This window comes from Cryptomeria japonica, chromosome 2, assembly GCF_030272615.1.
Source record: "Cryptomeria japonica chromosome 2, Sugi_1.0, whole genome shotgun sequence".
NCBI lineage: Eukaryota > Viridiplantae > Streptophyta > Pinopsida > Cupressales > Cupressaceae > Cryptomeria > Cryptomeria japonica.
In genome coordinates this window covers 348,808,859-348,832,465 of record NC_081406.1, presented here as the reverse complement: position 1 = coordinate 348,832,465, position 23,607 = coordinate 348,808,859, and the positions used below count along the sequence as shown (strand labels likewise).

Genomic DNA, 23,607 nt, shown 5'->3' with positions numbered 1-23,607 from the left:
GTATCAAAAATCTTGGAAAATCTAAAGAGTATTTGTATTTTATGCATGCCTTTTTAAAGCTTTCTGGTTAAAAGGTCTTTCCTTATTTGCTTTCTGGTTAAAAGCATTTCAATTAATTTCTATTCATTGAATATCATCAGAAAGTAGCTACCACCTTGTAAAATAAGCAGAGAATTAGTCAGTAATTAGTTTATTTAGGTTGGTTCAACTGTGGTTAGATTTGTCACCTTTGTGGGTGTGAGAATATAGAGTTAAGTGATAAATCTATTAACCAACAGTCTTGTAGGAAGATTGTCATAGATCACTTAATGTGGCAGATTGGTGATGGCAGGGACACAAATTTTTGGATGGATTCGTGAGATGGCAAGGAGGCATTAGGCTTGGATGGAGGGATGGATGAAGTGAGAAGAATTTTATGTGAGCGGTGGGGGAGTACAGTAAGGAATTATGTGGAGCAAGTAAGAGTGGATGGAAGATGATAGTAGCGATGAAAATCTCTCAGAGAGGCCCTTCACAATCTAATGGAAAATATTTTTAAGAAGTGCAAAGTACTCATCTCAGAGGGAATGGATATAGTAAGGTGGTGTGACTTGAAGAGTGGTAATTACTTAGTCAAAATTGGCTACCAGTTGATAGATAATGATGTAGATGCTATTGAATGGCCAAAAAAATTATGTTGAGGTAGGAGTGTCTCCCTAAGGTGAGGGCTTTTGCGTGGTTATCCATCAAATGAAGAATTCTAACAGGAGAATGAAGGAAACACCTTGGTATGGTTGGTCCCTCGAGGTGTATAATGTGTGGTAATAATGAAGAAATCATTGATCATCTACTTCTAAGTTGTGATGTGGCTACAAAGTGTTGGAAGATGGTGCAAGGTAAGCTAGAGTGGCATGATCCTCTCCCAAGAATGTTGAAGGAAGTTTTTATGAGCTGCCCTAGTTGGGGTAAACAATGTGTCTTCTCCCGTATGTGGAAGGTCAGCCCATAAATAATCATATGGTAAATTTGGAAGGAAAGGATCCGATGTATTTTCCAAGATAAAAAATAGTCGTTGCAACGCATTTTGGCTAGAATTGATGCATCTATTGAAGAAGTTGTGGGTGCAACAACTTCAAGATTTGCAGCGAAGGATGCAGTTTTAACAAAGGAAGATTATCCTATACAAAGATGTTGGCCGAACATAAAATTCAGGCCCATTCATGGGCCTAAATGGGTTAACCCATGTGCTGGCTCTTCGGAGAGGCAAAAGGTGGTGAAGTGGACTCCTCTAGGCGAGGGATGGATTAAGGCAAATTTTGATGAAGCCTCAAAAGACAATCCAAGTGATTTAGGGGTAGGAGTGGTTTTCAAAGACTGGGATTGTAATATTTTACCTTTGATTGCTCAAAAGATGGACATGGGAACAAATAATGAGGTGGAGGTGCAAGATGCTCTTTTGGTGCTTGAATGGGGCCTAAAACTCAACTTTTCTAATATTCCTTTGGAAGGAGATTCATTTATTATAATAAATATGATAATTAAAGGGGAGACAGGCTTGTAAGTTAGATAATTATATTCAAAATATTCAAAATTATTTAAATCTTTTTAATAACTTCAGAGTATCTCATGTTCGCAGAGCAAGGAATGAGGTGGCAGATGTGTTGTCGAAATGGGCCACATCTTTTGAGGTGGAAAAGGTTTTTCATTTTGAATATTTTTCCAATCTTGCAATTAAGCATGATGTAGTGGCAAGTGTTTAATGTGGTTGTACCCCCTAGTTAATAGCAAGTACAAAATAGGAAGATGGTGGTTGTGCTTACTGGCTTGGTGTGTGGTGGAGTGAATGTTGGATCTGAAGAGATAGAATTATTTGAACTCACAAGGATATATCTTTTATGATCTTGTATTTATTAGCAGAGTATATGATGGTGTGGGTTAGTGGACGACTTTTGAAAAGATAGTGGAGCAATGAAATCTTCAACTTCGTTAAAAAGGTTTGCAGGTGGTATGTAATGAGCCCGTCTTTCTGCATATTAATTGAGTTGTTATAGATTTTGTTAGAGGATTGGAGGGGGTTTGAATGCAAAGGTGGAAATATTGTAGAAGGGTAGAATATGGAGGCCAACATCACATTCACAACAGAGAAACGATTGGTTCCATTTGTTGGGAAAGTTCCAGATAGAAGGTTGGAAGGCCTCTTTCTGTTCAATGATAAGAGGCTCATTGACATAGTGAAGTTGCTTTTGGAGGAAGAAATTAACCATATCAGCTATATATATCAGACGAATATGGATATCTATTCGATAATGGTGGCATGGGGTCTGGAATTTGAAGCCACTGTGGACGTTGTGAAAAGGCTGATGAAGGCTCTAGTGCCTGAGAATTTTCTGGGAGAGATGGACTCCATCTTTGAGTGGGTGGTACTTGGAGATGGGTTTGATGTGTCTGAAGGATTTTTTGATGGTGACTTTGATGGGAAAGTGTCATTTGTAAGGTAGCAGGAAGGAGACTTGAAAGAGCAGTTTTAGGCTCTAGCATGGCATGGGTGGGAAGCTTCAAAGACCTTCATGGAGCTGATGCGAGTGGAAGCGGACCTGAGAGATGCAATGGAGGCAACTAGGAGGGAGGTGGGGCCTCAATTGCATCCAAAGAAGTGGAAGAAGGTAGTTGAAGATGATCAAGCCAAGTTATGTACATGATCTGCATGAATTATGTCATGCTCTTTTTGAGTTTGTTTTGTTTGTTTTTTGTCTTAGCAGTAATCTACTCTAATCTCTTTATATTGTAATTGTATTGTTACTGGACTCTATTATGGCATCAATTTTTTAGTGAAGAAATGCTCATTTTGAAGTGACTAGTTATATGTGTATGGGTTATTAGCGTTAATGACTGGATGTATGGGTAGCTGCTGGTATTTTGATACTATTTTGAGATATTGTGTAAGACATTTATTTCTATTAATAAAATCATACTATTACCAACCAAAAAAAAAAATCTCCACCTGCCATGAGATTCAGTGCCTCAATACATTCCTCATTAATTCCCCTCAAGAAGACCAACTTTTGAGAATCTGCACTTAACTAGTTATGCTTTGATTTCTTTAGGCTGAAGAGAAACCTTTCTATATAGCCTTCCAGTGATTCCTCATCTTTTTGCTACATATGAAATATATCATCTCCCCTCATATCACTTCCTTCGAAGTATTCCTTATATTTGTTAAGGAACTTTTCTTCCATAGTGTCCCAATCAGCTATAGAATCTTCTTCTAAGGACATAAACCAACGAAGGGCAGAATCCTCCAAAGTGGAGGGAAACAACTCAAGTCTGTGTGAATCTATGGTATAGTCATCACTTCAGGATAACACATCAAACTAAAAAAGAAAGGTATTTGGATCTTCAGTTTAAGGCCATAAAAATGAGGAAGGGCAGCATGAGGAATATTCTTCAAATTGGCATTGGCTCTCTGTGCTGGAATAGGAAACTTGAAGGTGAGGTTAGGAGGTGGGGGTTGGTTATTACCACTGCCTCCACCACCTAAGCCTTCCATATTGCCTTGATAAACTACCAATGCAACAAAAGGGTTTTCTTCAAAAGGTGGCTTTGGTGGAGGTATAAGATTGTTTAGGCCGTTATGATCTAGGTCTGCAAAAGGTTGTGCAAAAGGATTAATTTATGGCTCAATATTTTGGTCTTCAGCTTGATATTCTTCAGGTTGATTGTGGTTAGGAAGGAATCTCTCAAGGGAATCTCTTCTTCTATGCATGCAGGTATATTGATGTTGACATTAGTACTGCATAAATGACAAAGGTGAAATAACTCAATCTATCGTAAGAGGGAAAATACTACTTATAACAGTGGCTGAAAAACAAAATCCTATACTCCTATAAACTCTTAGTTTGACACCATCCCCGCCAACGATGCCAAAATTGTTATCTCAAAACAATAGATGTTTAATTTGGTACTTCAATCAAACTTAGGGACAAGAATTCATAATTGAGCAGCTATCAAACCCCATTATTCTAGTCCATTTATATTATCAACCCAAGGACGTACAAATTGAAATAGGACAACACAGTATGTGCACTAAGAGATTGAAGGAACAATCCTATCCTAATCTTTAAGAAAATGAAATGCTGAATAAGATTGCATAAAGAAATAGCATACTCCTAGATTATAACATGGGAAAATTGCATCAACTTCTACTGTCAAAATATGAACTTACCTAATCTATGCAGAAACAACTATCATGTTCTATTGTGGTTGTAGGAATAGACAACAAATGACAGTTCAGTGGCTGCAAGAGTAGACAATGAGCAATGTAACAAAACATATTTAAACAACTTTGGAAAATAAAGTTCATAAAACAAATGCATAGAGTTCTCACAAAGTGGGCCCCCTTGAGTGAGTTCTCTGAATTAAAAACTACAACAGAGAGTAACTATAAAGCTCCCATTATCATATCAAACACCACATTATGCTCTCGAATAGGAAGTCTACTTCTTTAATTTAGAATCAACTTAACAGTACAATGAAAACTTAAACCATAATAGCAACCAACTAAGTTGGGAAACTTGAGGAGGATTATATAACATTAATCCTCATAACAAATTTCCAAAATAGTCGCTCCACTCCTACTATCTAGTAGGAGAATTTTATTTAAAATATAAATTATAGAAAGATTAAGAGAAACAAGACTCTGTTCCGACCTTAAACACCTTAGCAATCTTTCCTAGTTTTGTTCTAACATAAAGCATGGACATTAATACAAGACATTAAGAGCTCATGATTGGTCTTGCAGTTCTTCAATAGCCTTGAACAACTGGTGTCTTAGAAGTTGTAATGATATTTGACCCTTTCTTGCCTCACTATCCAATCCCATCCATGTTGCCCTGTTGCTGATAATTAACTCTATTTTATCATAAAAGTCTTCTTGCGCAGCTGCATTACTAGGGTTAGTACAATAACATATATTCACATTCATGATTTATCATTGCAACACATTCATTATCACCCAAAGATAAGGTTAATATTTATATTTGCATTCATAAAGCTTGTTGTATTGTCATAACAAAAGGTCTTAGGCTAATATCAACATGACTAGTATATGGACTCAAAAAGGCAGTAAAAGTATATATAACATCCTAATAGTGGAAAACCCCCCCAATCCTCCTAATTGGATAGAGAAAAAACTTGTTGAAAGTTGGAAGCTCCCCCCAGAGTTTGAAATCTTCAACAATAGTACCAAAAACAAAAGGAGATTGACCAAATGGTCAACCCCAAAATTACACTGGTGTAAACTGAACTTTGATGGTTCTACCCAAAATGCCTGCCAAGCGAGGGGTGGAATCATCCGCGACCACTTGGGGAACACTATGGCATCCTACGCAAGCAATCTAAAGAATAATACTATCACTCAAGTGGAGGGAATGGCCCTCCTATGGGGTCTGAAATTTGCCAATTCCATAGGAATTAAACAGTTGGAAATTGAAGGAGACTCACAGATTATTGTGGAAACGGTGAAGGGGAGATCTACAGCTGGCTGGAGAGTGGAGTCCATTTTGAGGGATGTCAGGATCCTCCTGGCCAATCTGGATGACTTCACCATCTAACATGTCTTTAGAGAAGGGAATGAGGTTGTTGACTCCATGGCGGTAGTGAGAAGGCTGCAGAACGACTTACGATGTTGGATGGACCCCAGTCTGCTGCCGGTTACCACCAAGGTGATCTTGGAGAGGGGGAAAACCTAAGTCCAAGGGGTAATCTATTTATCCGTTTTCAAATGAAGGGTGCCAACTTTCAAATTTTAAGTTGGGACGGGAATCCTGCCCATTATGAACCCAGGATGCCACGTAGCTACGACAGGCCTTGTCACCAACCTCACAAGGGGTGTATTTATGATGACAGTACAGATATCGGGAATGATTATTCCCTAATTATTACCTGGACAAAGCCAACTGGCAGAATTAAAGGAGATAGAAGGGAAAGGTCAAATCACATTGGCTGGATTGAAGGTCCGCACGTTCCTAGTAGATTTCCTAATTTTGATATCTACTCGAACATAAGAGATAATAATCACCTCGATTATTACGTGCTCTTATCTCAAGTTTGGTGCATATTTTATATCAAATTTTCTTTAGCCTTGCCTCGGCTCTGCGTTTCTGCTAAAAGGCCTCACATTTACTTTGTTAAGCTAGAGGATTCGAAAATGGGGGGGGACAGGCTTAGACTGGAACCCGATAAAGTTGATGAGTTTAGAGCTAAGTCGGCAGTGTGGTTCGTCTGCTCGGAGGGCGACATTGATAAATTCATGGAAAGTATGAAGGGGAACGATGAAAGACTCTCCAAGCAATTTGTAAATTCCTGGGAAGACAGAATAGTTAATGAAGAGATTATAACTCAGGCAATGGGTCTTTCTATGGAGGGGAGGAAATGTAAAAAGCAGAGTTGTATTGCGGATACCACCAGCCTGAACCAGTTCTTCCGTGAGGGTGAAAACCCAGTTAAGAGGGCAAGCAGATTCAATTGGGAGGAGCTCCCTTCCCCATGGGATGAGGTATGTTACATCGTGATGAAGTATTTCACACTGGAGGGAAGATATGGTATCTTCTATTACTACCATCTCCCTTTCCTTAACCATTTGAGAAATAAGGACTGTATTTCCATTCCATTTTTCTTGCTGCATTCTCTGGATGCTAATGTAAAGGATATTGTCGAGGCTAAGAAAAAGGGTAAAGATTTCCCTATCCTCCACTAGGACCTCATTCTTCACCTATACAACTTCCACCTTGCTCTCTGCTTGCCACGTTCTATTTTCGTCCATAATGTGACTAATACCAGTCCTCTGACCTACCCTACTGCTAAAAATGATTCTAGCCCCCCTCGGCTCCCAGAAATTGGCTCTTGCAACAAGAAAAATAAAAAACACTCCCCTAAAGAGGTCAGAACTCCCAAGAAACTCAGAATCCAGGAGATAAACATCCTAATAGTAGGCATCTAAAGTCTTAAGCATCATAAAATTACTACAAATGAGATAAAAAACTAAGACTCGCCAATCTTCAAGGGTTGTCTTCAATTCTTCATCCAAATAGTATTCTCCTATCATATCTATAGGAGTCATCCATTCAAAGCAAGATCTCTCTCAAGTTGTTAAGCTAGCAACAAGGGACGAGGTTCACTGCCCAGATTACAAAGGTGCACTACTGGAAGGCTCACTTCCAAAAAGAATAAGAATGAATTGAGAAATTTGCATCTACATATGTATGGGATAGATTCTTGTTAAGCTTAGACAACACAACAACTACTTACAGTAGATACAGTTAAGAAACTCTACAACTCATTCACTATTAGTTTGCTCACACTTAAAACATTGTTGCACAAATTTTTTCCTTCTTCTTCACCCAGCTTATCACCTTCTTCACTCACACTTCACTCTACTCTCTCATTCATGTGTCTCTCTCATATATCCAAACATAATAAATATGTATACATATATGTGTGTGTGTGTGTGTACCGATAAGAATATACATCAAGTTGGCCTCAGTCACACTTACCCAAAATATATTTCAACAATCAAATCACACGCTACAATCACCAGAGAAAAAAAACAATAATGAAAACATTCAAGGTCAACCTAACCCGAAATGAACATAACCTTGAACTTCAACAAGAGCACACTACTGAAGCATGAAGAACATGATCCACCTTAGCATAGAAACAATTAAAGATATAAACAACATATCGTCATCTAGGATTAACATTAGATATCAAAAGCTGGAGGTAAACTGGAGCTCATAGAATTATCAAACACTACACAACTGAATATATCTTTGTAACACATCTAGAGTGCGACTTCCAGAGCACCAAAATTGGAATACAACAATTTTGGGAATTGACAACCATCATACCCAAAATGTGCTATCATATTTGCAACAAGACAATAATATGGAGCACTGCAATCCTATCAACTGTCAACTAAATAACACTAGTCTGGAATATCATTAAAGCATATACATCTGAAGCATGAAACCAATTGCCACAACCAACATCAAAACTCAAACACAATAAGAAACATGTCCACGAATTGACACTACACAATTTCAGAGCAACAGTCTACCGGAAGAGTATACTTACAACCACTGCTAACTGCCTTTTATACATACATACCTATCTTGCACTGTTCTGCACTGCCAATGATATGCATAATCAACATAAATTGCAATACTATATACTACAATATTTGAACCAATCTCGATCACTAAGATTGACATCAATTACAACCAATCAAGACTTTCTAACACAATCAAGTCTCTATATATCCATCATCCTATCTCAATGCAAAATACCAATGCACAAATGACCGCATATACTTGGCCAACTAACAAAGTCTACATTTACACTGAAACAATCTCGTGGATATAGATTGTCCACATTTGATCTCACTGCAAGAAAATGGGTAGCTAATCCATAACTTGCATAACTAGTAGATCCAAATCCAATGAAACATGAAAATTCATCATAACGTCATTAATCAACAAACTAAGATATCAAAGAGGATAACTAGACTTGTATCCAAATTTTATCACTACATGAGTAATGTCAAATCTAAAAATATCTCAAAGCACATCAAGTCTATCTATAACACTTCATATAGAGCATATCTCTAATTCCTCTATTACATAATGTCAAAAAAACATACGATGATATGCAAATCCTACTACCAAATATGCTCCAATACATCTCTCACCACTAGTCACAATAGCTCTCTGAATTTATTCACATTCAACCATGTGAATACAAACACACAGGAAGAAGAACAAGACCAAATGGAGAACCTACAAATCAAACCATAACTTGTTCCACACTAACAAGCACTAAGTTGTGCTATGTAAGATCTCCTTGACCATTCCCAAACTAAAAGGATATCAACAAATAACATTAATTTGAATCAAATGAAACATTTCATCAATAGATGTAAACATCTAATGCCGAAGGTAGATAAAATAAACCAACCATTCCCACAAAAAGAGGATATGCCCAAAGCCAAAAACAATTCCATGTACCTCTCTAAATAAGTCCTTAGAACTATATTCATAGCTCAAGACCAACAATAAGGAGAACAACAAAATTACATAAAACCAGACATCTTCTTCTTAGAAAGTCCTCAAAACCACTATAGTCAAGACTAGTACACATGAGAAGTCAAAATACAAAAATAAGGAGATCTAATAACCAAGTGGCTAATACCTCTCAAATCATTCACTTGTTGAGTAGACCAAAAAAGGGATACAATATTATCATGAGCACACAACACCAATCAATTAAAGCTTACAATAAACGATAATATTCTCTTCAAGTCTATAATGCATTCACATCCATAACCAAGTGTAGGTTCCTTGGTCTCTCTACTAAAATCCTCATCAAAGAGTAACCATCTCAACACCTGATCCCAAAGAAATGAGATCTCATAGCCTCACCCAAGTATCTCTAGTCTCCATGAGTATCTACCAATCACTCCATGCTAACTTCAAATCCAACCCTACAAAATTATGAAGCTCCAAGCAAATGATTAACACTCAAACCAAAGAGAACCAACAAGACCAATGCCAAACTTCCAACCATGGAATCAAATGTAAACACGACATCATGATCTAAAATCTCCTCAAAGGAAGATCATATGTTCCAAAGAAAATATTATAAATTGACACCTCACCAAAGATTCAAAAGTCCTCCATGGAAAGCTGGGATGTCATCATCTCTAAACCACATGAAGATAACCATACATGATCAAATGATGAGTCCACATCACTACCAAAGCTCTCACTGAAATGCATAACCAAGCTCTCCAATTATCATGATAACCAGAAGCATTAACTATCAGATATCATGGATTATGGAAAAATAATTCATTTTATCACAATAATTGTCTCCTAATTGAAGACCCTTTGTGGCCCCAATACAATCAAAGAACTCAAAACCACAAATAGAAAAGTCAAACCATGATCTCTAAACCAAGAAGATACAAAACCAAAAATCCTTTGTCAATAGAACCAAAAATTTCAAACTCTCATTGCAACCTTAAGACAAAATATAGAGCTCCACATGACACCAACAACCATTGCAAAAAATTATCCATCTTCTAATCAAAGATTGTCAATGTCTCACTATACACAATGACAACAACAACTTAGAACCAAAATCTTGAGACAAAGAAGATATAACACGCTATGTAACTAGTAACTATATAAATCTCCCACTGAAAGTGATACCAAGTTATACATGACATCACGAGCAATATTATTACCTAAAATCCACTAAAAGGGAACACAGTTTCTCATGCACCATAATCCACTAATAAGATTCAAAGTTCAACTATATCAAGTACTCCAAAAAAACTCCTTTTCTCACTATGATCAATATACTAATGCAATAATGGTGACTAATGAAAAGGCCTACCAAACTAAATCCTTATAAAATTTTTTACAAGATCCACACATATGCAACATCTCAACATAGAAATGCATAGTAAGTACTCCAATCTCAAATAACTAAAAAATTCAACCTTACACCAGTATCATGCATAACAAGGATAATCAGTCTTAACATGTGGATTTACAGGATTCAAACACTACAATGCTAGATTTGATTTTCCAAACCCACATAGGAGTAACCATAGATTGTAAGAACTCTCCAATTAGCCATGCAAGTATGTAACAGTCTTCATCTAGAACACCCTAAATATAGTCTTATCACAGAGCTACATACCATAGATTTTCGTTAACATGTAAAGCATACAAAACCATCACCATAAATATGAAATCCACTTAAACATCTAGAAATCAACATTAAACATATAATCTAAACAATAGAATAAGCATACATTTACAAACTAAAAAATTGAAAACAAGAGAACACTACAACCCAACATAAAAATCAAGTTGTCCAAGATCTTAAAAAGTATGAAACATATAAGCTCCATAAATCACAAAGAGATTAATGGCTTATCTCTAGTTCTTTCATGTAACCATGGGCTAAAACCATGAACCCAACATAAGCACTCCATCTCGTAGTCCAAATAGCTAATGTTTCTTCATGTAACGAGGATGTCAATACCCATTCAACATGAATGCCTTTTCATTGCACATAAATACAAGGTAAAGGAACAAAAAAAACCACACAATAGGATATACAAATATTATCAAACAAGAACTCTAGGTTATCAAATCATAACCAACTCCATGAAGATCCACAATCATAAGCTTCCAATATCTGACATAGATCACATTGACAATATCTATGGTTTCCAATATCACAAATCTAAAAAATAAAGTTAAATCACAAAATATTCATTGTAGAACCATAAGCTTTTCAATAACTTTTATTTCCTTCTAATTGATTCTTGCAACCTTTCCAAGCTAAGAAACAAAAAATAGAGGAATACCTAGAACCAATTAACCTTCAACTTTGATACCAAATGTTAGGAAATATATAGGTTCAATACTAAAGATTGTGAACATCAATATCTATTCAATAAACCAATCAAAGGATGAGATACAAGGCTTGGACAAGTACAACATGAAAATTTGAAACTTATATGCAAATGTGAAAATTAAGTCGCCTTAATGTGAAAAAACATGCTTAGGTCCTTCTAATTTATGTCAAAATTTATCCTACATACCATGCTTAATAATCCCACCTTATGTAAACTCATAACAAAAATAAATAAAGAATATCATCACTATAAGATCACATCAATTAGGCACAAATCAAAAACATAAGATCATCGCATAACACAAGATTTATGTGGAGAAATCCTTGTAGGAAAAAAACTCCACTAAGAAGAGAGGTCAAGTATGCATTATTAACATTAAATATGATTACAATACATTCAAATTCAATTAATCTATTTGCCTCCAATATTTATGCCTCCCACCTGTCCTTGTTCCTGCAAATTAATTATACATTCAACTATTCTTCTTATTTTCTACATCCAAAGAGCTATATAGGATGAAAAGAGCTCCAAACCACAAAACAAAGGCATCCAAAGAATCCTCTTAATTCCAAATGACCAAAAAACCTTAGATTACCTCCATGAAAGTTGAAACGACATTGATTTTGGCTCCAATACTTTCCCTCCAACTTGGGCCCCCAATCTTGCAAGATAAACATTACATTAAATACAATAAATGACATAATACCAAGAGACACTTGTTGCCTCTTCCAAGACCCCACTTTGTAGAATCCCAAATGTCACTCATTTTTCCACTTACTAAGTCATTAATTATCCCATTCTAGGTGTCCAAATTTGGGGAAAATAATATTAAATAATTGTGTTCACAACCCACCTTTACCACTGTCAGTGGAACCCATCGCCCCTTATGAATGTATTACAAATAATAGAGAGAATAAATATTACATTACACTTTTTTTAATACACTCTAAGTGCCTTAGGAAAATTTCCAAGGTTGTTAGAAACATTTCATAGGATTTACAAGGTAGATGATACATTAATCCTAACATTCACAAGTTGAGATGAAGCATCTTGGATTTTCGCGAGAACTAAAAAAGTGTAGGACTCACTTTCCAAATAACCTTCAATGTTTGATGCATGGGCATCCATAGAACCTTATTACATTTCACCACATAAACTTAATTTAGCGATAGAGATCTAGTTCAATGATATCTCATGCATAACATATCCATATTCTAGTACCTTTGGATTAGTTTAGTAAAAGTTACCATCACCAAAAGTTGAAAATATAGAACAATCAATACTTAATTCATTGGGTGAAGTTTGTATAACCTTTTTGTAACTTGTAATATAAAACTTGACATATCATGAGGCAATATTGGACTAGAGGAACCTCCCATTGGAATTGATTCTAATTTCATTAACTCTTGAAGCCTCATCATTAGATTTAGGTTGAGTTACACATTTCACACAACATCAAGTTTTGACACACCTTGTGACTAAGGAAAATCATTTCTAAATCTTAGAGTTGACACACACACACACACACACACACACACACACACACACACACACACACACACACACACACACATTTGTTGTCTTCATGGAAAGACAGTTACTAAAATCTTTAGCACAATTTTAGTTCCTTGGAGTGAATTTCAAATTTGATTTATTTTATCAAATTTTGCATGTAAGACTATAATAAGCTTGTTGTGGCCTATGAGCCAATCTACACCTATAATTTGTATGTATAAGGCCAATAATATTTCTATAATCATTCTAAGATATTATGTCTACAAGAAGTTGTTTTTCTATTTTAAGTTATTTCCACTAGGTTGAACTTTGAGTTGCATGATTTAATAGTCCTCTTCCTTGGACCTTCCATTTGTGATTACATCATATATGTATATCGAATCTCCTTTTCATAAATATAAAATCAAAGACCTTTTATAAAAAACTAGAGGAATAATTCATGGTTTGGACTCAATACACTCTTAAAGACAATAAGTAAAAACAAAATATCTCTATTGATGAAAAAAATTGTGAAGGCACTAGGGTTTTTTCCCTATTATCTCATAAACATATTTTTTAAAATATGTTTAATAAACTATACAATTTTGTTTCCATGAATTTCCCAAAAGAAACATAGAGAAATGATAACTAGTTTGACTTGTAAGTTTTCTTTCCTTCTTATTCTCTTCTTCACTCCTTCACTCTATAGTTTGTCGTCCTTCCTTGCAAAAATTAAAAAAACACTAGCAATAATCTCCCTTCTCTTCCATTGCATTTGTTTTTCAAAGAAGTTCTATGCCTCCTCCCTTCATAGTTCTCCCTTTATACCATGATTTCTCATGCAATTTCATCTCATTTCTTTCATTCCTCTCAACATAACTACCTCTTAATTCTCATGCTCCTAAGGAATTAAATAGTGGCGAGTCTATTCAAATTCCCATCTTGCATTAATTCCATCCTAAGCTCCCCGTACTTCCATTATGTGGAGCTTTAAATAAAAAAATATTTTTAATTTTAGACTAGCACTTGAAATAAATTCAATTAGAATTCGTAGACTCCAAATCTAGGATTAGTGACACAAAGTTGACATCTCCAATGTTGAAAGATACACTTATAACGTCAACGAACAACTCAAGAGATCAAGATAATAATCAAAGCACATGATCACCAAATTACTCATCACATTGTAGATTAAGACACCAATTGATTTGTAAATAATTAAGCACATCTAAAATAGAAATTCAAATAATTACTTACAAAAAAATGACATCACTAAAGGCATAGATAGGTTAGTGACGTGCTTGTGTAAAATTCAAACACATGATATTATTTGTCGATCCAACTCGGTCTACAAACCCCTCTCTAATGATTCTCTCCCTCCTTGTCTGGGAGGAGAAAAAAGACTTATATTGCATCAAACAATTAACATAATCTATTCCAAAATTTCTTTGAAAAATAATAAATACACAAAATACAATTATTTTATGAAAACCATATCTATTCCAAACTTTCTTTGAAATTACATTATCCAATATCTAAAAGTAATTAATTAAAATATAACATAATCTAGTTGTTAAAAAATAGGATGTAACATTATATGCATGAGTAGTGTTGTATGATGGTGCACAAGAGCTATACATAGATGTACAATGATAATATTTCATGCACATGTGTGAGTAGTGTGTTGTGTGAAAATGGTGCCACATGAAGTTGAGTGTGCAAATGGCACCACATGAAGTTGTGTAGACATGTGAAGTTGCATGTAAGTTTGCAGTTAGATCATAAACTTTAGGGGGTGTAGGGAAGTTGATTTCACCAAAAATTTACTTAAAATAGAATTCTTTCCCCTATAATTTTACCAAGGAGAAACAATTAAACAATAATAAAAGATTAGAATCTAGAAACTAGGACCACTTATTAAAACTAATAAAATTTAATGCAATATTAAATAGATTAAATGTGATACATATCTTAAAAATTGATGATGAGAATACGATGTGATAGATGTTGGAAATTGATTCACCAAGGTGCTATAATTTTGATGCTCACTCCAATGAAGCTCTTAGATTATATAAATAGACTATTTTTCACTCAAGTTCACCTACATAAGTGGGGAATTCAAGTTGACCCAATCTCAAAATATAATTTATGGGTTTGATTTAGTAGATTATGTTTTGTTGGAATTAATTCACCTTGATATTAGATGTCTAAATGCGTGTAAGACCAAACATTATTTAAGAAAGCCTTTGAGGAATCTTATGAATTGTAGTGCCCCTCCCCGTCTCATCCTTTGTGAGAGGATGTGATAAACACTTTTAGATAGTCTCATCCTTTGTTCTTTGATAGTCTCTTTGATATTAGCCCCTCCTAGACTTGCATTTTGATTTATTCATCGATAGACATATATAGACTCTTACGTGATACTTTGATTTCTATCTTAGATGATATTGATGATGCTAGATACTTTATATGGACATATGTTATTTGATGACTTATGAGGATGATTGATACATCTTGGACTATATTGATGATGAACCTATATTTAATGATTTATATGTGTTCATTGTTCATGATGGATCATATTGCTTATGGGATTTTCATGATAATATGATTATGCTAACCCTACCCTATGATCATGATGACTAAGTTGATGCTACGATGATTGCAATTGTCTTTTAGTGTCTTCATGATTAGAGACGATTCCATACCACTCATTGCAAGGACGATATGACATTGTGATTCTCTATCACTTGCTTGATCATTTGTGATGTATATGTGTTGTATTGCGTTTAGTGGTGGATACAGGATTGCAGGCACCATCAACTCCACCTGGTCTCACAAGTCTGAACGTGTCTTTATCCCAATACAAGTTGTTGGAGATTGCATGTGTTTCCTTCTTACACTCTAGGCTTAAGTTGTTCACCTTGTCAGTTTTGTGTTGTGGCACAAGTCAGTGGTTAGAGTTTTGTGTCATTGTTCAACCCCATGTCAGGTTGTCTTGAGGTGATTGTATGTGACTAATATTTAATTATTATTTGATTAATATAGCATTGATAATATAGTTGGTTATTTATTTATTATTTAGATGACTATTTAATATTTATTTTTATTGGCTTGGTTAATGACTAATTGAGCTTGATTTATTTAATTAATTGATTTATTGTTGTTGGTTATTTATTATTTATTTATTATTTAATTATGATTTATTATTTATTTAATTTGATTTAATTATTGTTAATTAATTAATTAATTATTGTGGAGTTTATTTATATAATTTTATTTGATTTACTATTTATCCGTTGGATGTTATATTTATTACCTTTCTTATTATTCTATTGGGTTTGATTTATTATTAATCCATTATTGTTTATAATAATATTATTTCCTCTTGTTACTGTATGGTTAATTGAGAAAATATATTTGTTACCTGCCCTTTTATCTGACGGGTTGATTTGGGGGGGGGGGGGGGGGAGTAAATAAAACTATTTTATATTATTTAACTTGAAATCAATCATGGTATGTATAATATATATTTTTATAGAATATTTTGATTTGTCGGTGCATTCCTATAGTTTTTGTTCAATTTTTCTATTTATTGGCTTTGGTTATGCGTTGCTGTGGTTGGCACCCTTGTGAATGTAGCTTGAAGATGTTTGGATTCTTGATTGTTTTGAGCTTGGAGTAGGATTTCTGGAGTTTTGGATTGGATTGTTGATCTACTTAGAATTACTTGGCCATCACTTTAATCCTTTCCAGGTTGGAGCTCGTTTCTTATTCTACATTTGATTTCTAGAAAATATTTGTCTTCTTTGTGTCTTCTCAAAGATTGTCTTCAAGGATAAATGGGGATAGCTATTTGACATTATGTTATTTAATATTTAATTGGGGAATATTTTATATATATGTGTGTGTATATGTATGTGGTTGGCAAATTGGGAATATTGGTTGCAGTTGGGAATGTTTATTCTACATTTTCCTTTATGAATTATGAATTCCCTTCCTTGTGGTTTTGATGGGTTCTCAAGTGCCTTTTTATTTATATTTTGTATCTCTTTGTGGTCTATGGCATTCCCATATGTTGTTATGTGAGTTTGGTAAAATTTTGTGCAATCTGGGTGTGTTCGGTGTAAGTCTCTGTGTAGGAGGTGCATAGTTTGGGATGCTAAAACTCATTTGTATGATCTTGTGAATCCAATTTCATTTTTTTTAGTCCTATTTTGTCATCCCGCATCTTTTGGGAGAGTTATTTATTAATTTTGCAGGCCTATGTGCGAATTGGGCAAGTTTCATCACTTGTATTGTCCGTTTCCCTCGATTTTCGCCTTTTGGACCCAAAATGCTAATATTTGGCACCAAAACACTAATGAATGGCCCCAAAATTCTATAAGACGTCATGGGAGCGCTAAATTATCTCCCAAATGCACCATTTTAGGTTTTTGATGTGCTATTATGCCCTAAGTTGTTAGTTGTGTCAATTTTGCTCAGTGTGAATGCTTTTTCTAGATTTTGTTCTTTTACCAGAGACTTTATGTAATTTATTTGGAATCTAAGAGAGATAATTTGATGTTTTATTTCTCATATTATTTCTTATTTGTGCTCTGGTAAGATGGTTGGTGCCTTATTGTTGAGGGTTTTGCTTATATGCGGATTAGCTCCAGCAAGAGGAAGAGTGCTTTGCTATTGAGGAATGTTTTGTATAGGAGATCCAATGAGATGATTATGCCTCACTATTGAGGATTGGAAATGCTGATGAATGATCTTTTGATCTCATGTAATTGCCTTGGCTCATTGTTGTATTGGTTTGGTGGAGGCTCTTGCTTTGCATATGGGTGTATGCATCATATTATGTTTCAGATTGTATCAATGATGTTGTGACTATATTCATGTCTTTGGAGAGCCTTCATGATGTGGACGTGATGTTATTTTGGCTATGTTTTCCCCCTAAGGTCTTGGTCCATGGATAGGGAGAGTGGGATCTTACATGTGTAGGTTTGGGGTCATGAGCAATAGGCTCTAATAGGTTCCTAGAGAGGATGCTTAGGGTCTAGAGCTATCATGGGACCACATGAAGAGTTTGTGTTTAATTGCAAGTGATAGCAATAATAATTTAATTAGTGGGTTTGGGTAATTAGGATTCACCTAATCAAGATAAGAAATTGGTTTTGGTGCCCCACCTCATAGCCCTGGAGCATTGACTTGGGATGAGCTTGGGAAGACCATTAGAGCGGTAATCTAAACTTCCTTGATTGGCTCCAAGGTTGATTTAGCTCCACATGTCTATCAAGGTGTGGTGTGGCCCCTTCTTTGCGAGAATAGCATGTGATGACACTCTTTCCCTACATGTGTCCATTATCCTTATGCCTTGATTGTTGATTATGCCTCTGGGAGCTTATTGATTTATGATTAGCCTTGTGATGTGATTTGATTCATTGTTTTGGATGTTGTCTTTGTGGACGTCAAGTTGAGTCCCTTGGTTGTTAGGTGTCAGCCTAGGTCTTGAGTGTAAGTTGGAATACCATGTCATCTCCTAGCACGAGGGGTAGTTCCTATTTGGTTCCACATGGTTAGGTGGTTTGACGCCTTCTTCCATTGGGATGTTCTTCATTGGATGCTTGCATGCGTGGACATGGATTTATATTATCTCATCATGTGGATGGATCTTGGAGAATATTCTATATAATTGAAATTGATATCATGTGTTTTGTATCTTGAGAAAGATGTACTAGTAAATAAGAGTATGTAATTAGTATCTTGTGAACATATGTATTAGGACTTGTAGTAGATTGATTTCAGAATGAGATGTATTGAATGCGATTTCTATAATGTATATTCAATGTGTATGTAATTCTGGTTTAGAAAGGAATTAAGTGATTGAGTGATACAATTGGATTATCTTGTGTATATCTTGTGGATGGTAGTGGATATGTTAACAATCATGCATGCCTTGACTTGAAAGATGTTAATCTTTAATGTTAGTTATCCTTGGGATATGGAAATGAATGAGTAGTTGTAGATTCGTATGGACTCTATGATTCTTCATTATACAGAGCCGATTTCTAGGGGTTGAGATAGTATATTATATCATGATGACATTGTAAATGTAAAGGAGATTATGTACTTGAACCATGTAATCCTATGTAAAAGGACTTGATGATGTAGGGACTATGATCTTGCAATGGAATAGGATAGTTCATGTTGTTAGAATGTTTATTATGTTAAGATTGAGATCTATGTTAGATTAGGTAATTGAATGATTAGATTATGTGCATTATTGTTGTATCATATGGTTCTTGAATTGGTTTAGAAGCATGGGTTCCTAATTTGGATAAAGATTAGTACTTGGTGTTATAATCTTGCATATGTTTGTAGATAGTAACTTGATGAGAAGTGTAATTATTATTCTTAAAGAAGTAATCTAGTTCCAATTGTAAAAGAAGGATATATATATATATATATATATATATATATATATATATGGATTCATGATGTGATAGATGCATAATGGAAAGATATGCAAATTATGAACATTTGCATTGGTATCTTAAATGAACTTAGAAAGTTAATGGGGTGATGTAGATAGGCATTTGATAACTCATAATCTCATGATAGGAAGAAAGTAATTGAGTAGGACTTAAATGAAATGGATGTTAATGAACTCTTGATATGGATGTGTTAATGTGTTGTTGCTAGTAAGTGGTGATGTTGGAATACCCTAGGGAGAGAGTAAATGGATGTAAGTATGTTTGAGATGAAAATGATTATGATGTTAATTCCACTCACAATATATGTTACTATGTTTATGGTTATGTTTAAGTTGTTTATACAATCATGATATGTTATGATTCATACATATGACTAATGGTAGATTTATATGATGCCTTGGTAGATGTTTAAAAAAAATAAATCTCTATTTGTTAGTTAGTTTAGTTATTTTCTCTAGGGTATTTTGGTGGGCATTACATGAATAGTGAGGGTAAATCTCTCCTTAGCCAAGCTCCAATAAATTGACTTTACGATTAAAGTGAAAGGTTTCAAGACAACAAGCAAGGATGCAATAGACCTAGGATAATGCCAAAATTAGATAATATAAGATTGATTCTCCTTTAAGTTCATTTGACTTAAATGTTCTCTTTATATTCGGATATGATTTCAAATGAGTGAATAAATATCTTAAATACAAGAATCAAGCATAGAAATCAACGTAAACATATGCTAAGTTGACTCACAATAATTAACAAGAGAAAGTCGATATTATAAAATTTGAATTTAAATTTTAAAAGTTAAGAGACTATAAATGAGAATATAAAAGCTATATAGATTTGATCCACACAAGAAAGAGCTCAATTAGGCGTTGTGTGGCAAAATTCTAGAAAAAATTAAAGCTTTACTTCTCATCACACACATTGCCCATCCCCTTGTTTGCCCTTTTAATTTGGTCTCCTCTGACTTAGATGTCAGTCATCTAATATAAATGATGAGATGGAGATTATTTAAGTTTAGGCTAGCATATTTTTTGTTTTTTGGAGAAACATGTTCTCTTTTGTTTGTCTTGTTGAAGTATATAAGTTTTTGGTGTTTTCTTGGTTTTGACTCTGCAAATCTTTTGTGAAGTCTTAGATGATTACTTCTGATTTTTCGTGTTAATGAGATGAATTATGTATCATCTTGACTCTTTTGAGGTTTTTGTTCTCTCTCCTCTTGACCTTAATAACCTTGTTTCATACCTCTGAACAAAAAATTAAAAATAAATATAATATAATTTTAAAAAATAAAAATAAATATAACATGTCATTTACATATTTATCAAAATAAAATAATTTCTAAAAATAAATATAAAAAAATAGAATAATTTGTTTAAAATAAATATAACATACTACATATATTTTTTTTCCTCTCAACCAAACTTGATTATTGTAAGGCTTTCCTTGAGAACCTTTCACCTTAACCAAAAAGAACAAAAAAAAAGAGTGAAAAGGCATGGGTGCGGTATTTTCAGCGTTTCAAATGTAAAATTGGTCTCTGCCTGCTCGGTACATTTGGAGTTGGAGGCCTTGCCGCGGCCAGAATGGTGGGTTCTCTTTCCTACCTAGAGAAAGTGTGGTAACAAGCCATTGCACCTGAGAAAGGTGTAAGGCTCTTAAGGCGTGAAGCAAAGAAAGTGTGGTGAATGCTGTTATGGAAGCAGGGAATATGGATAGGAAGGCGAGCATCTTGGATGGATTTGGTGAAGAAATTGTCAGAATAGTGTCACCTGTGTCAATCTGCATGTTCATGGTTGTTGTCCTGGTAAGTGTCCTCAACGATAATTCATCTTCATCTGCATCAATAACATCAGTAGCAACACTTGTATACAACGAACAGTCCTCAGATTCGGACTGGGAAAAATTTGAGGGCGCCCTTCTGAATGCCCTAGTATTTGTGGGCGTTGTGACGGTGGTGACATTCCTGTTGGTATGCCTTTTCTATTACAGATGCATCGCGTTCCTTCGCTTCTACATGGGTTTTGCAGCCTTTATAGTATTGGCTTACATGGGCGGGGCTGTGGCTGTTCTTCTTGTGCAAGCTCTGTCAATTCCCATTGACTGTATCACATTTGGGATAGTCCTGTTCAATTTCTCTGTAGCGGGGGTGCTCTCCGTGTTTATGGGCAATGTGCCCATTATTTTCACGCAGGGGTACTTGGTTTTGATAGGCGTGCTTGTTGCATATTGGTTTACCATGCTTCCTGAGTGGACAACGTGGGTACTTCTGGTTGCAATGGCAATTTATGATGTTGTCGCTGTTTTGATCCCCGGTGGCCCTCTTCGAATACTTGTAGAGCTTGCTATATCCAGAGATGAGGAAATCCCAGCTTTGATATATGAAGGCCGCCCTCTTACAACCCCAACCCGCCGTCCTACTCGCACTATCAATCGCGATTCCCAAGCAGAGGATACATTGCCCCTCTCATCAATTGAAAGAGGAGAACACTTGGAAAACCAGAGGAGTATCTGGAAGAAATCTAGGCGTTCCGCATTGACAATGAGGAATAGCCTTGAGGGAACCACTCCCGCTTCTGCTTCTGCTTCGCTTTCTCCTGAGGCTTCTGTAGTGACTGCAGAGGCCGAAGTACATCTCGTACCGTCCGCTGTTGAAGAGGAATTGGCTCCTCTTGTAAGTCATCAGGTAGGTTCTACTTCTTCTACGCATGAAGATCAGCACGTAGGGTCTTCACCGTTGCCTGAATTGGAAAGCCTGTTGGACCACACTAATGGTGGGCGGAGACAGAATCCGGTTCCTCAGGTCAATGGGATTGTAGAACCAAATGAAAGGTCTGAAGATGAAGGAATGGGGCTCTCTTCTTCAGGTGCAATCAAGCTGGGATTGGGCGATTTCATATTCTACAGTGTATTGGTAGGGAGGGCAGCCATGTATGATTATATGACTGTTTATGCATGCTATCTTGCAATTATAGCAGGGCTCGGTGTGACTTTGATTTTGTTGGCTTTTTTCCAAAAGGCCTTGCCTGCTCTCCCTGTGTCAATATCATTGGGTGTAGTTTTTTACTTCTTAACTCGTCTTCTAATGGAGGCTTTTGTGGTTCAGATCACAGTTAATCTATTACTTTTTTAATACCACATGGAAGTAAGTCCAACCTCAAAATGTCTATACGTCACTTGACCCATCATAAGCCAGTGGCACTGTGAGTATAGTTCGATTTTTGATGGGAGAAAAATTAAGGGTGGCCTGGTGCCTTTACCTATTTTGATACTGTTGTATTCCTATTTATTGTTTACTTTAACAATGCTCCAGTCATGTGATCTGGATTTGTATTTGAAGTTAACTTCAAGAAGAAATCTATGAAATGCGTATGAACAATTATTTTACCATGATAATTTATAAGGAATATTAACATTACATTTTAAACATGTTTTGGAACAAGCATCCTATAAGGAAATTCGGGATGGGGTTAAAATTGTGAATTTAGATGTTTCCTTGTCAAGTAGATCCAAGTTGAATAAACGTTGGAAAAAAGGTGAATGCTTACAGTAGAATATACTGTGTTAGAAGTTCATAGCAAACTCACAACATGTGAGCTAATTCAATAGTTCATATGTTGAAATAATCTGGGAAATGTACCGTTATTTATTTCACACAAAGGATCATGAGGGTAGGAAATGATCCTATTCTGTGTATATACTGTATTGCAAGGTATATCAAAGAATCATGTTACTGAATATGTGGTGCAATATATTCTCTATAGAAACTGAGAAAACACGTTTTAAATGATGCTATATTTTTCTATAGATAATGGTTAATCTGGGATTATTCAGCCTTAACAATCCATTGTAGGTAGAGAGTTTGGATATTCTAACAGACGATGTACTCTTTAATAAATCTTCCTACCATTTGAATGTAAAGGTTTTAATTTTTTTTTTCGATTACCGATGATGCTAGTAGAATCTCTTTCCACAGAAACAAAGATGTAACCTTTCGTTCCAGGGTGCACTGAGCTTCTATATCAGATTTAGTGTCACTTATTATATCTAGATGTCTTCAGAAGAAGTAACTCTTTGCAAGTAGGATCAGAAGCAGAAATTTTCTCTCCTATGGAGTTGGGAGTGATCTGCTACTACATGATTTCTCTTTATAACTCTTTCATGCTA

General features: G+C 35.3%; 1 protein-coding gene across 1 annotated transcript; it reads left to right on the top strand.

Annotated features, from left to right (window-relative positions):
• The first annotated feature begins 20,893 nt into the window (after positions 1 to 20,893).
• LOC131065243 (presenilin-like protein At2g29900) lies at positions 20,894 to 22,830 on the top strand. Its single transcript, XM_057999705.2, has one exon. It carries the CDS (start codon positions 21,137 to 21,139, stop codon positions 22,571 to 22,573), a length of 1,437 nt encoding a protein of 478 aa, XP_057855688.1. The 5' UTR covers positions 20,894 to 21,136; the 3' UTR covers positions 22,574 to 22,830.
• Positions 22,831 to 23,607: the final 777 nt, after the last annotated feature.

Coding starts and splice junctions, on each gene's coding strand:
- LOC131065243 (XM_057999705.2), top strand. CDS start 21,137: ATGGAAGCAGGGAATATGGATAGGAAGGCGAGCATCTTGGATGGATTT.